General features: G+C 43.5%; 1 protein-coding gene across 1 annotated transcript in view; it reads right to left on the minus strand.

The window, feature by feature from the left end:
• The window catches only part of LOC116702471 (titin-like), a 210,852-nt gene that overhangs the window by 152,795 nt on the left and 43,661 nt on the right, over window positions 1-14,396 (minus strand). Inside the window, 2 exon segments of the mRNA XM_032536680.1 lie at window positions 11,983-12,243; window positions 13,126-13,389. Coding sequence (XP_032392571.1) covers window positions 11,983-12,243; window positions 13,126-13,389 — 525 coding nt within the window.

Genomic DNA, 14,396 nt, shown 5'->3' on the forward strand with positions numbered 1-14,396 from the left:
TCCCCCTCCTGCATGGCGCACACGGGAGGACCTACGGCGTCACCGGCGACGAAGAAACAGACAGAAGGATGAAACCAGGAGATTGTGCTTTCGCCGACCGCCCGGTCCTGAAGGTGGCATTGCCACGAGTCCGGATAGGAGTGACGGTTATCCCGCGCCAAGTCAACTGGTACCTCAACAGGGCACTGATTCGCAAAAACAGAGATACAGAGTTACCTAGATGCATGTACTTTGGACGATTGTTGACGTCAAGTCCTACAGACTCCGGCGAAGTCAGGGTGGTCGCAGACAACCCTCGGCACAACCCGAGCACACGGGGAAGCTGGAATCCACAGAAGGAAAGACTTTAGATCGGTGCGCGTCGCGCTGCCGACAGAAGGCTCGGCGGCGCCCCTCGGCACGAACAGAGGCGTAGGGTTGATGTTGTGACGGTGGAGCGAGCCAGCGAGCGGCGCAGGACAGAGAAGTCGTGAAAGCTGCGCAAGGAGCAGAGAGTAGTCACGAGAAGACCTCGGAGGAGTTCGGACGAGCTGAAGAGCAAGGTTCAGCAGCAGGACGGAGGTACGGCTTCTACGAGTCCATCTCAGCGGTGGAGTTCAGTCACGGCAAGGAGGGACGACTCCTACCAGGAGGACTCGCTGAAGAAGACAAGAGGACGATCTCCTACATCGCCTGAAAGAAAGAAGAAGCGAGAGGAAGAAGATGGAGGAGCAGGGACAAAGTCACAATCCCCACCATCAAACCGGAGAGGGTCAGCCTCCCGAGATGGAAGCAACCAAGATCCTCGAACGCTCACGAGGCAAGACGGTAGTCCCCCGCTGGACGAGGCCGATTCCAGCTGCGAGTACGTCGGCAGGGACGCGGAACCCTGAGTGCAGTGGTTCAAGAACGGCGTCCTGGGGAGAAGACGGGACCGGGGCTACGGTACTGGCACGGAGGTCATCTTTGCGAGATGGTGAGATCCGGGACGTGGACGGCGGAGGACTCCGCCAGCACATGGTGAAAGCCGTCGAAGTCGCCGGGGAGGCCTCCAGCACGCCTCTGCTCGTGCAAGGTAACGACTTTTTACGACAAAATCTACGATTTCCAATGTCTTCTTTTCACGCTCACAGATAAACACAATCACTACCGCGTGAAAAGAACCCAGAACGGCGAGCCGGCGGCGGAGGGATGTACGTCTTATACTATCGGAAATAACTCCCCCCCCCCGATGTCCTCTGAGATTAAAGCACACATTTGTTCCAACATACTTGAGTTTTTTTGGGGTCAAAGAACCTCTACCAAGGGTTGACGTGTGGGTGCAAAAGCAACAAAAACATGTGAAAATTGATAAAAAAAAAACTAAAAAAAAACAGTTAAAAACAATTCTTCCGTTACAAATGATATCCGCTACAAGAAAGAATGGAAGTTCGAATGGATTTTTTTTATAACGTTCTTTAATTGGAAATTTTTTATTTTACATGAAATTTAGTGGCACATGAACAATGCATACAAGTTTTTTTCTCTTTCGTCTGTACCTCGATGTTCTCATTTAAGTTTAATATAGCAATAATAAATCATAACACATCCATACTTAGACTTATACACAGGCCAATGAACCAGTCATATACAAATACTAGCACTTTGGAGTCCCTTTTGTATCTACTTTAATATTTTCATGTGACCCACTTTTCAAAAAGCTTCCTTATCAGAAATTTGGGTCAGAAACGACATGAAAAAGTGACAAAAACACAGGAAAAGCTCAAAAAACGAGAAAAAAGAGACAAAAAGTTCAAGAAATGCTTCAAAAAATAATAAAAAATGAACAATAACACAAAGGGAAAAGCACAAAAACGACAAAAAAGAGTACTAAAATTACAAAAAGTGACAAAAACAATAATAATAAGCGACCAAAACATTTAATTTGAAAGGTGACCAGAATAAGGGTTTCTGTGGACGGGAGACAACCGAGGGTCTCTGATCAGTCGGACCAGATGTTTTGGTGTCTCCAGGCAAGACGGCGGGCTTCACCAGCCACCTGGAGGACGTCAGGCACAGCGAGAAGGACACCATGGTGACCTTTGAGTGTGAGACCAACGAGACCTTCACCAAGGTCAAATGGTGAAGAACGGAGCGGAGGTCTTCTCCAGGGGACAAGGACCGCATGCACTCGGACAGCAAGGTCCACTTCCTGTCGTCCTGACACGCGGCATGAAGGACGCCGCCGAGTACTCGTGTGGATCGTGGACGACGAGGAAACCATCAGGACGAGCCCAGGCCTGCAGTGGAAGGTGACCGTTACACCCCCCCCACTCCCCCCCAAACGTAGCTGGGGGAGGGAAAATCCACAATATATGCATATATCTATATACATACATATATGATATATATATATATGTGTGTATATATATATATGTGTATGGTATATGTGTATATGTGGCATATATATATATATATTATCTGCTACATCAGGATTAGAGAGGGAAACGGAGGAAAACAAGAGAAGGAAAGAGTGAGGAAGTAAAAGATAAAGAAGAATGAATGAATTCATTCATAAACAACTGAAATGTAAGCATTTGTGTGTCTGTGTGTGTGTGTGTGTGTGTGTGTGTGTGTGTCGTGTCGTGGCCATTGTCCATGTCCAGGCGCCAACCTGGAGATGAGGACCCTAGGGAGGACACTCGAGGTGCCGGGAACTTGTACGGAGGGGAGTTCGGGTGGAGCTGCCGCGAGGACGCCGAGGGAGCGGGTCTTCGGGGACAAGGAAGCTGTCTCCAGCGGCAAGTACATCATGTCTCCCGCCGGGGGAGACAGAGCTGTCATCAGGGCGTGAGGAAGGAGACCAGGGGAAGTACAGCTTTGTCTGCGGAGACGGGAGGACCAGCGACTCTCGCTCAAGACTGAAAAGTAAGACAACTTTATTAGACAATTTATTTACAACTTTTTCAACTTTCGTTACAAAGTTTTTACAACTTTTTTTACAACTTTAGGTCAAACGTGTTTTACTCTTACTGGACAGTAACTACGTTTTTCTGTGTTTTGTCGTGTTTTAGAACGAATTTTTTTGTCGTTCATTTTTGGTCGCCATATTTTAGCCCTTTTTCATCGTTTCGTTGCTTATTTTTGCCTTTTTCGGGCACCTTTATAACATCTCATTGGAGTCTTTTTGTTGCTTTTTCGCATTTTGTGGCATTTCGATGTGTTCTTTATTTGCCATACTTTGATGCTGCTTGTTGTCTTTTGGCGTGGTGTTGGTGTCTCTGGGACTTTTCAGTTGCCTATTTTGGTCTTTTTCAATGTTTTTGATGCTTTTTGGCACATTTTCAGCATCTAATTAGGGATCTTGTTGTTGCCCTTTTTTGTCTTTTGTGCATTTTATAGACGTCAAATCGCCAACTTTGACTGCCTTTTTTTGTTGCCTTTGTTGAGTGTAATAGCATGATGAAGCGGTTTTAAAACCTGATAATGTGATAAAAAATGATATTAAACGTTGTTGTATGACGGTGATAAACCTGTGTATCTCAGTGCGCCCGTCACCCTGATTGCGCCTCTCTCCGACTGACGGTTGTGCGGGGAGACATCGCCCCAGCTGGAGTCCGCTCTCCGCAGGAGAACAGTGGGAGGCACGGTGACAGGGACGGCGTGTCCGTTCTCGGCGTCGGACGCGTCACATCGTCATCGACAAGCAGGTCCACAAGCTGCTGCTGGAGAACGTCACCCCCGGACGACCGCCGACGCCACGCCTGCTTGGTCCCGGCGCGACACGCCAACTCGGGCAGATCAGGTTCCAGAGTAGGTCTCTACCCTTCTGGGCTCATCCTTTTTACATGTTTCTTTTCCCGATGTTTAGAGCTTTTCGAACTATCTTTCACGCTTTTTTGGGTCAATTTTCAATACTATTTTCACTTTGTTTTTACTTTGACGTTTGTTCCTGATTTTTTTTTTTTAGCTTCTTTGTCTTTTTTAACCTCATGTTGTCCTCAGTTGTCCTCCTGTTGTCCTCATGTTGTCTCCATGTGTCCTCATATGTCCATGTGTGTCCCCATGTGGTCTTCACTGTGCCCTCATGTTGTCACTCCTGTTGTCCTCATGTTGTCTCCATTTGTCCTCATATTGTCTTGCGTGTCCACCATGTTGTCTTATGTTGTCCTCATGTTGTCCTATGTTATAGTTCATTGTTGCCCTCATGTTGCCCTTTGTCAGTCATGTTTGCACCTCATGTTGTCCTCATGTTACACCTAATGCCTGTTAGAATTGTGTCCTATGTTGTCTCTCATGGTACATCATGTTGTCCTCCATGTTGTCCTCATGGTTGCATCATGTGGCCCCTGTTGTCAAGACTCTGTCCCGTCTCATGTTGCCCTCATTGTGTCCTCATGTGTCCTCAAGTCGCCTCATTGTCTCATGTTGTCCACTGTGTATCCTCATGTTGTCCTCATGTTGTCTCTGTTTCGGCCTCATGTTGTCTCATGTCATCGTGTTCCCTCATGTTGTCCCATGTTGTCCCAGTGGTCTCATGTTGTCCTCATGTTGGTCCAATGTTGTCTAATGTTGTCTTCATGTTGTCCTTCATGTTGTTCATGGTCATGTTGTCCTAATAACTGTAAAAACTGACATTCATATGTTGAAAATGTCAAAACAAGTGACAACATAGAAAAAAAGCATCAAAAAGTATGAAAAGGGACAAAAAACATAAGAAAAAGTTAAAAAAACTAATAAAAGCATTTTGAGGGGATGACAACACAAGGATTTTGACATTTTCTACACTTTCGGCACTTTTTTGATTTTTTGTGGTGTTCGATAGGTTTTAATGTGTGTACAAGGGTGATGAAACTGATCCGTGGCAGCGATCGACCACGTGGTCCTCTGAGGACGTGTCCTCGGTCGAAGGCACCAAGGCCGTCCTGGAGGCCAAGATCTCGGACCCAGGACAACTCAGCTCAGTTCCCAAATGGTACCTCAACGACAAGCTGTGCTGCCTAGCGACCGCATCCAGATGTGCGCCAAGGGATCCAAGCAGCGCCTAGGCTTCGCAGGACGTAGAGTCGGAAACGGACGGCTACAGAGCTGGTGTGGGGAAGGGGCACCACCAGCTGCGCCTCCGGCCAGAGTAAGAACCCCGTCACTCACGGGGGGCATGGGGAGGGGAGGGGGGGGGGGGGGGGTTATGTTGGTAAAGGTCAAATATGTGTTGAACCCTTCTATGGTAAAAGTGGAGCCGGACCCACGATTACGGCCGAGATATGGATTTCCCCGTCTAGGTCTGTTTTTGTGTTTCGCATTCTGGTATATATTTTTGCCGGACCATTGAACTTTACATGACCATCATGAATACACCCATTATAATCTAATCAACATTAACCCTATAACAGATACACATATCCCATATAAAGATAACACTATCCATTACACACATTGCACGCAAACATAACACTCATATAGTCTAAAACATATACACTTATGTATATAGTACACATATACACCCAATAAACCATATATCACACAGATAAACTTTGTTTACAAATATACAACTATCATTACCCATTAACACATATAGCAGACACACTTACAGTATACAATATAACTACTAAAATATACACCAATAACTCAATACATCATTATACAACACATATACAAATACACCATTAATCTTATAATAGACAAATATTAAACTAATATTACATATGCACACATATACACACATATAACACCTACAATATACCACCACTATAACACTTATCACATATTCATTATTACACACATATACACACATATACAACATATATCACACGATAACACATATAACACTATCACATATAACATATTACGTACCTACAGAATATCAATTCACACGATACACACATATACACACATATACATCACATAAACATCTCCACTATACACTCATAACACTATATAACACATAGAACACATATACACATATATATAACATATTAAACACATATACACAACAATATACACACATATACACACAATAATATCAACATATACACACATATCACGCTAAACACATATTACAAATATTACACTGCAATAACACGATATAACACATTCATACACCTATATACATATCGTACACACATATACCACTATACACACATATACACACATATATACAACTCACACTCATATAGAACACATTTACACACATTACCACACATATACCCCCCCCCCCCCCCCCCCCTACACCCCCCCATCAATAACAAGAACATATACAAACTAAACAATATACACACATATACACATACACACAAGACACAATATGACACACATATACACATAACATACATATACATCATAAAACAATATAACATCATACATAGTACACTATTATACAACATCTAACATTACACAATACACATAACACCAATATAACAATACACACATATACATAACACACATATACCCTTCATATATAACACATATACCACATATACACAAACATGTAACAACTCATATAACACATATAACACTATCAATATATAATCAACAGATAACACACATATAAAATTTTACAACTTATACAACTACCTCGATTACACAGTGCATATAAACACTATCACTACATCATATATAACATCACAATATTACATACACCGATATACAATACACAATATTAACTGCACACGATTACGTATACACAATAACATATACACACATTCAATAACATATATCCACAACATAACACATATACACACAATATCAACATAATCACACATATATACAATATATAACAATATAACACATCTATCCATTAACACACATACTGTATATAACCAATATAAATAAGAATAATAAAAAGAATAGCACTCCAGAAATGCAAGACCATGATAGGTGATTATAATTATAAACTATGATAATCATATAACATTAAAGTATTCAAGATAGCAACTTCTAACCGGATCGACTGGTTGTGACGTTGTGTGTCTCCAGAGGTCTCCATCGTGAACACCGTGGAGGGACAAGGGGTGCTCCGCAGTCCCAGAACGTGAGCTCAGCGTGGATGGTGTCCCACCACGGGCACGGACCCGGCTGGACCTTCAGGAAAACAGCAGCTCAAAGCGGACCCACAAATACAAGATGCGTCCAAGGGCGTGGCCCACTCGCTGACGGTCACGCCGCCATGAAGGACGTGGACGGACCGAACATGTTCCACGGGGGAGCGACCTCCCAGCGCACGCGTCACCGTGTACGGTACGTTCACACACACGTCTCCATGGCAAACGCTAGTGTCTCTGGGTTGGGTTGTTATGATAAGCGGGGGCGGTAGGATCAGGACTCAGTCAGAAGAAAATGATTCCCTAACGCCCGCCCCACTATGAGGGAGAGCTTGCACGTTAAGCGCTTGTGAAGGGTGGGGGGGGGGACCTCACGCACGCTCACACACACCAACACAACCACACAACACACACACCACAAACACACTTACGAAGACAAACACCACCATGTACACAACCACACGCATACGCACATACAACACCACTTGACCACAACAAGTGTACATAGACAACATACATACACACACACATACACACGTAACACACCAATATATGCACACACACATGTACAGCACACACAACTGGCCTTAGACAGAGTATTAGAGGTGATGGGAATGCTGAGCCTAACCCAACGTGTGTCTCGCCAGGCGGCCCAGGCGGCGCCATCACGCCCTGGCGCTGCAGGAGTCATCGGGGCCAGAGCGCAGACGGCGGCGCTGGAGTTGCGAGCGCAACGCCGACGCCAGGGAGCCGGTGGCGAAGCACGGCCGCCGGTGGACCTAACGACAACGTGGACAAGCGAGGGTGGACGGCCCCGCAGACGCCTTCGTGTCTCCATCACAGACCTAGGACGTGGGGGAGTACACTACCAGGTGGCCTCGCCAGACCACCGCACCACCTACGCGACGTGGAGGGTGGGTATCCTTAAAGAGACCTTAGTGGTCCCGATACTGTATCTGAAGTCTATTTTATATAGACCTTAGTGGCCACTAATACGTATCTGAGTCTTGTATATAGACCTTAGTGGTCCCTAATTATGGATCTGAAGTCTCTTTTATAACATCGACCCTGTGTCCCTAATACTGTTCTGAAGTCTTTTAATATGAGACTTAGTGTCCCTTAATACTGTATCTGAAGTCTTTTTATATAGACCTTAGTGGTCCCTATATGTATCTGAAGTTCTTTGTAATTCAGACCTTAGTGGTCCTAATATGTATCATGAGTCTCTTTATATAGACCTTAGTGGGTCCTTAATACTGTATTGAATTCTTATATAAACCACTAGTGGTCCTAAATGTAGCTGAAGTCATCAAGTTAAAAAAGGGGGGGAACCATGCCCCTCAGAAATTATAAGGGGAAGATCCGGATCGGCCCATCTGAACTTTATCCTGTGTCCTGCAGCGGTGAGACAAGAAGAGCTGAAGAACCAGACGGTTGTGACGGGAGACCAAGGAGGGGTCTTCACGCTGGGAGTGACCCACCTGGACGTGAAAGGGTCTCAGTGGATCAAGAACGCGTGGAGTGCAGAACAGTGACATAAGTACGAGATCACGCGGCGGCGTGGTACCACCCGCTGAAGGTCAAAGACTGCACACGCAGGACGAAGTCCGTCTACTCCTTCAAACTGGGGAAGCTGTGGCCAACGCCAGGCTCCATCGTCGAGCATGTGAGTACCAATGCATATCTCCACCAGACTCCATGGGAATAATCACTACTTTTCGCATGTATAAGCAGCATATATCACCAAGACTCCATGTAAAAATCACTACTTTTAGACGTGTTAGACCGATCATATCTGCCACCAGACTCCATGTAAATAATCACTACTTTTGCAGTGTATGAGAGCATATCTCACCAGACCGCAAGTAAATATCATACTTTTGCAGTATCGAGCGCATAGCTCCACCAACCATGTAAATAATCACTACTTTTAGCGTGTATAAGAGCAGCATATCTCCACCGACTCCATGTAAATAATCACTATTTTAGCGTGTATAGAGCAGCATACTCCAACCAGATGAATGTAAATAATCATATTTAGCATGTTAGAGCAGCATATCTCCACCAGACTCCCTGTAAAATATCACTACTTTTAGGCTGTATAGAGCAGCATATCCCACCAGGCTCCATGTAAATAAATCACTACTTTTAGCATGTATATAGAGCAGCATATCTCCACCAGACTCCATGTAAATATCACTACTTTAGGCATGTATAGAGCAGCATATCTCCACCAGACTCCATGTAAATAATCAACTACTTTAGCATGTATAGAGCAGCATATCTCCACCAGACCCCTGTAAATAATCACTACTTTGTAGTATCTTTGGTAGTTTTATTTAGTTTCTGTCCACTTTGAATGAAGTGTGTTTCTTAGATAGAAAGTAGTGATTATTTCATGGCGTTGGGGAGATTGCTGGTAATAGGCAAACTCCTAAATATTATATAATATGCAAATTAATCAATGAAAATAGACATACCCTAGTGTCTGAAGCTTTTTAAACAGTCACACCATCCAATATATCCAATATAATCCAAGAGTGTTAACATTTCGCTTTGATGTGCACTCTTGTTTCTGCAGCGATCAAAATCGTGAGAAGATAAGGACGTGACGTCGCTGTTGGACAGCCCACGCCTCCTTCGAGCTGAGCATATCACCGACGGCATCCCTCCGTGGATGTTTAACGGCGCCGAGCTAAGGACGCGACCGGTGCAGATTGTCGGAGCGCAAGTCACAAGCTGACCCCTGCAGAACGTGGACCTCAGCGAGACGGGGGTACACACGCCGTGGTCGGCACCTGCAGTGCAGCGCACGCTCACGGGAGGGTTACGCAACCGTCCTTTGCGCACCCGTGTTGCCCTCGGGCCAAATCTGGCCCGTTGTGAGAAAAAACTGTGTAACAGAGAAATTTCTTTCAACTAATCTAAGCAAAATAAACGCGGATTGTTCCGAGACAAAGAGGTAACAAAAAGTTTTTTAAAGTGGATGTTTTGCTCGTTTTTAGCATTTAAAAAAAAATATATATATAATATATATATATATACAAAAAAGTGACTAAAATATCAAATTATGCTTTAAAAGTAAAGTAAAAAAAACACTAAAACATCAAAGGAGCAGAGAAAAATAGAGGGGAAAGCAGCGAAGGTTTAGAAAAAGACGACCGAAACGCTGGAAAAAAGGTTTCAATTTTTATTTCGATTTCAGTTTTTGGCAAAGAAGTCGCGTAACCCCCACCCCTTTTTCCAGTACTTCCCCATACTGATACCAGGTGGTTTTTTCCAGTACTTTTCCAAGCTGATAGCAGTAATTCCAGTACTTTCCTGTACATGACACTAAGTATTTTCCAGTCTACCTGATACTAATAGCAGTATTTTACAGTACTTTTTGATATAATACCAGATTTCTTAGTACTTTCTTGATGCTAGTAGCAGTTTTTTCCAGTACTTTCCGTACTGACACCAGGTATTTCTAGTACTTTCCGTACTTATACCAGGTATTTTCCAGTCTATCCGATATATAGCATTATTTACAGTACTTCCAGTACTCTACTAAGTATTTTCAGTATCCTGATACTAATAGAGTATTTCCCTAGTATTTCTGATACTAATAGCAGTACTTTCCAGTACTTTCCATGCTGATACCATTATTTTCCAGTACTTTCCTGATACTAATAGCAGTATGTTCCAGGACCTTCCATGCTGATACCAAGTATTTACAGTACTTCCTGATATAATACCCAATTTTTTCAGTACTTTCCGATGACTGTAGCATTATTTTCCCGTACTTTCCTGATACTGTAGCAGTATTTTCCCAGTACTTTCCTGAACTTAGCGTTTCCGTATTCCTGATACTGATAGCAGTATTTCCCATACTTTCCTGATAATAACAGCATATGTCCCAGTTACTTTCCTCAGATCTTACTAACAGCAGTATTCCGTATTCCTGATACTACAGCAGTATTTCCCAGTACGTCTTCTGATTACTGAACAGCAGTATTTCCCAGTACTTTCTGATCCTAATAGCAGTAGAAAGTACTGAAAAAAATTGGGTATTATATCAGGAAAGTACTGTAAAATACTTGGTATCAGCATGGAAAGTCCTGGGAAATACTGCTATTAGTATCAGGAAAGTACTGGAAAATAATGGTATCAGCATGGAAAGTACTGGAAAGTACTGCTATTAGTATCAGGAAAGTACTGGGAAATACTGCTATTAGTATCAGGATAGACTGAAAAATACTTAGTATTAGTACAGGAAAGTACTGTAAAATAATGCTATTAGTATCAGGATAGACTGGAAAATACCTGGTATAAGTACAGGAAAGTACTAGAAAATACCTGGTGTCAGTACGGGAAAGTACTGGAAAAAACTGCTACTAGCATCAAGAAAGTACTAGAAAAAATCTGGTATTATATCAAGAAAGTACTGTAAAATACTGCTATTAGTATCAGGATAGACTGGAAAATACTTAGTGTCAGTACAGGAAAGTACTGGAATATACTGCTATCAGCTTGGAAAAGTACTGGAAAAAACACCTGGTATCAGTATGGGGAAGTACTGGAAAAAGGGGGGGGGGTGTATACTTCTGCCAAAAACTGAAATCGAAATATAAAAATTGAAACCTTTTTTCCAGCGTTTCGGTCGTCTTTTTCTAAACCTTCGCTGCTTTTCCCCCTGATGTTTCTCTGCTCCTTTTGATGTTTTAGTGTTTTTTTTCTTTACATTTTTAAAGCATAATTTGATATTTTAGTCACTTTTTTGATATATATATATATATATATATATATATTTTTTTTTTAAATGCTATAAAACTGAGCAAAACATCCACTTTAAAAAACACTTTTTTTACTCTTTGTCTGGAACAATCCGCGTTATTTTGCTTAAGATTTAGTTGAAAGAAATTTCTCTGTTACACAGTTATTTTCTCACAACGGGCCAGATTTGCCCCGAGGGCAACACGGGGGTCAAAGGGCGGTTGCGTACCCTCCACGGTGAGCGTGGCGCTGCACTGCAGGTGCCCGACCACGGCGGTGTACTCCCCGGCGTCGCTGAGGTCCACGTTCTGCAGGGTCAGCTTGTGAGCTTTGCGCTCCGACACAATCTTGCACCGGTCGCTCGCCTTGAGCTCGGCGCCGTTAAACATCCACCTGACGGGGATGCCGTCGTGTGATAGGCTCAGCTCGAAGGAGGCGGGGCTGTCCAACAGCGACGTCACGTCCTTTATCTTCTTCACGATTTTGATCGCTGCAGAAACAAGAGTGCACATCAAAGCAGAAATGTTAACACTCTTGGATTATATTGGATATATTGGATGGTGTGACTGTTTAAAGAACTTCAGACACTAGGGTATGTCTATTTTCATTGATTAATTTGCATATTAATATATATATTTTAGGAGTTTGCCTATTACCAGCATATCTCCACCAGACTCCATGTAAATAATCACTACTTTCATCATAAGAAAACACACTTCATTCAAAGTGGACAGAAACTAAATAAAACTACCAAAAGAGCTACTAAAAGTAGTGATTATTTACATGGAGTCTGGTGGAGATATGCTGCTCTATACATGCTTAAAAGTAGTGAATATTCATGGATCTGGTGGAGCATATGCTGCTCTTATACATGCTAAAAGTAGTGATGATTTACATGGAGCCTGGTGGAGATATGCTGCTCTATACGGCTAAAAGAGTGATATTTACATGGAGTCTGGTGGAGATATGCTGCTCTATACATGCTAAAAGTAGTGATTATTTACATGGAGTCTGTGGAGATATGCTGCTCTATAACCGCTAAAAGTAGTGATTATTAAATGGAGTCTGGGTGAGAGTTGCTGCTCTAACACGCTAAAAGTAGTGATTATTACATGGAGTCTGGTGAGATATGCTTGCTCTATACATGCTATAACGTGGTGATTATTTACATGGAGTCTGGTGGAGATATGCTGCTCTATACACGCTAAAAGTATTGATTATTACATGGAGTCTGGTGGAGAATATGTGCTCTATACACGACTAAAATGTGATTATTCACATGGAGTCTGGTGGAGATATGCTGCATCTCTATACATGCTAAAAGTAGTGATTATTTACATGGAGTCTGGTGGAGATATGCAGTGGTACTCACTCTCGACGTTGAGCCTGGCGTTGGCCGACAGCTTCCCCAGTTTGAAGGAGTAGACGGACTCGTCCTGCGTGTTGCAGTTCTTGACCTTCAGCGTGTGGACCACGCCGGCCGACGTGATCTCGTACTTGTCACTGTTCTGCAGCTCCACGCCGTTCTTGATCCACTGAGACCCTTTCACGTCCAGGTGGGTCAACTCCAGCGTGAAGACCGCCTCCTGGGTCTCCGTCACCGTCTGGTTCTTCAGAGTCTTCTTGATCTTCACCGCTGCAGACACAGGAAATGAAAGTTCAGATGGGCCGATCCGGAATCTTCCCCTTATAATTTCATAAGGGGCATGGTTACCCCCCCTTTTTTAACTTTGAGACTTCAGCTACAGTATTAGGGACCACTAAGGGTTATATAAAGAGACTTCAGATACAGTATTAAGGACCACTAAGGTCTATATAAAGAGACGTGATTATTTACATGGAGTCTGGTGGAGGATAGGCCGCCTCGATACACGCTAAAAGTTTGATTATTACATGGAGTCTGGGTGCAGATATGCTCTATACCGCTAAAAGTGTGCTTATTGTTTACATGGAGATCTCTGGTGGAGATATGCCTGCTCTATCTGCTAAAAAGTAGTGTATGTTTACAGGGATGTCTGGTGGGAGATATGCCAGTGGTACTCAATCTCGACTTGAGCTTGCGTTGGCCGACAGCTTCCCCAGTTTGAGGAGTAGACGGACTCGTCCTGCGGTTGCAGGTTCTTGACCTTCAGCGTGTGGACCACGCCGGCCGACGTGATCTCGTACTGTCCACTGTTCTGCAGCTCCACGCCGTTCTTGATCCATGAGACCCTTTCACGTCCAGGTGGGTCAACTACAGCGTTGAAGACCGCCTCCTGGGTCTCCGTCACCGTCTGGTTTCTTCAGCAGATTCTTGATCTTCACCGCTGCAGACACAAGGAAATGAAAGTTCAGATGGGCCGATTCCGGAATCTTCCCCTTTAATTTCATAAGGGGCATGGTTACCCCCCTTTTTTAACTTTGAGACTTAGCTACAGTATTAGGGACCACTAGGTTATATAAGAGACTTCAGATACAGTATTAAGGACCACTAAGTCTAGATAAAGAGCACTTCAGATACAGTATTGGGACCACTAAGGTCTATATAAAAGAGACTTCAGATACAGTATTAGGGACCACTAGGTCTATATAAAAGAGACTTCGAATACAGTATTAGGGACCACTAAGTCTATATAAAGAGACTTCAGATCCAGTATTAGGGAA

The sequence above is a fragment of the Etheostoma spectabile genome, chromosome 2, assembly GCF_008692095.1.
Source record: "Etheostoma spectabile isolate EspeVRDwgs_2016 chromosome 2, UIUC_Espe_1.0, whole genome shotgun sequence".
Classification (NCBI taxonomy): domain Eukaryota; kingdom Metazoa; phylum Chordata; class Actinopteri; order Perciformes; family Percidae; genus Etheostoma; species Etheostoma spectabile.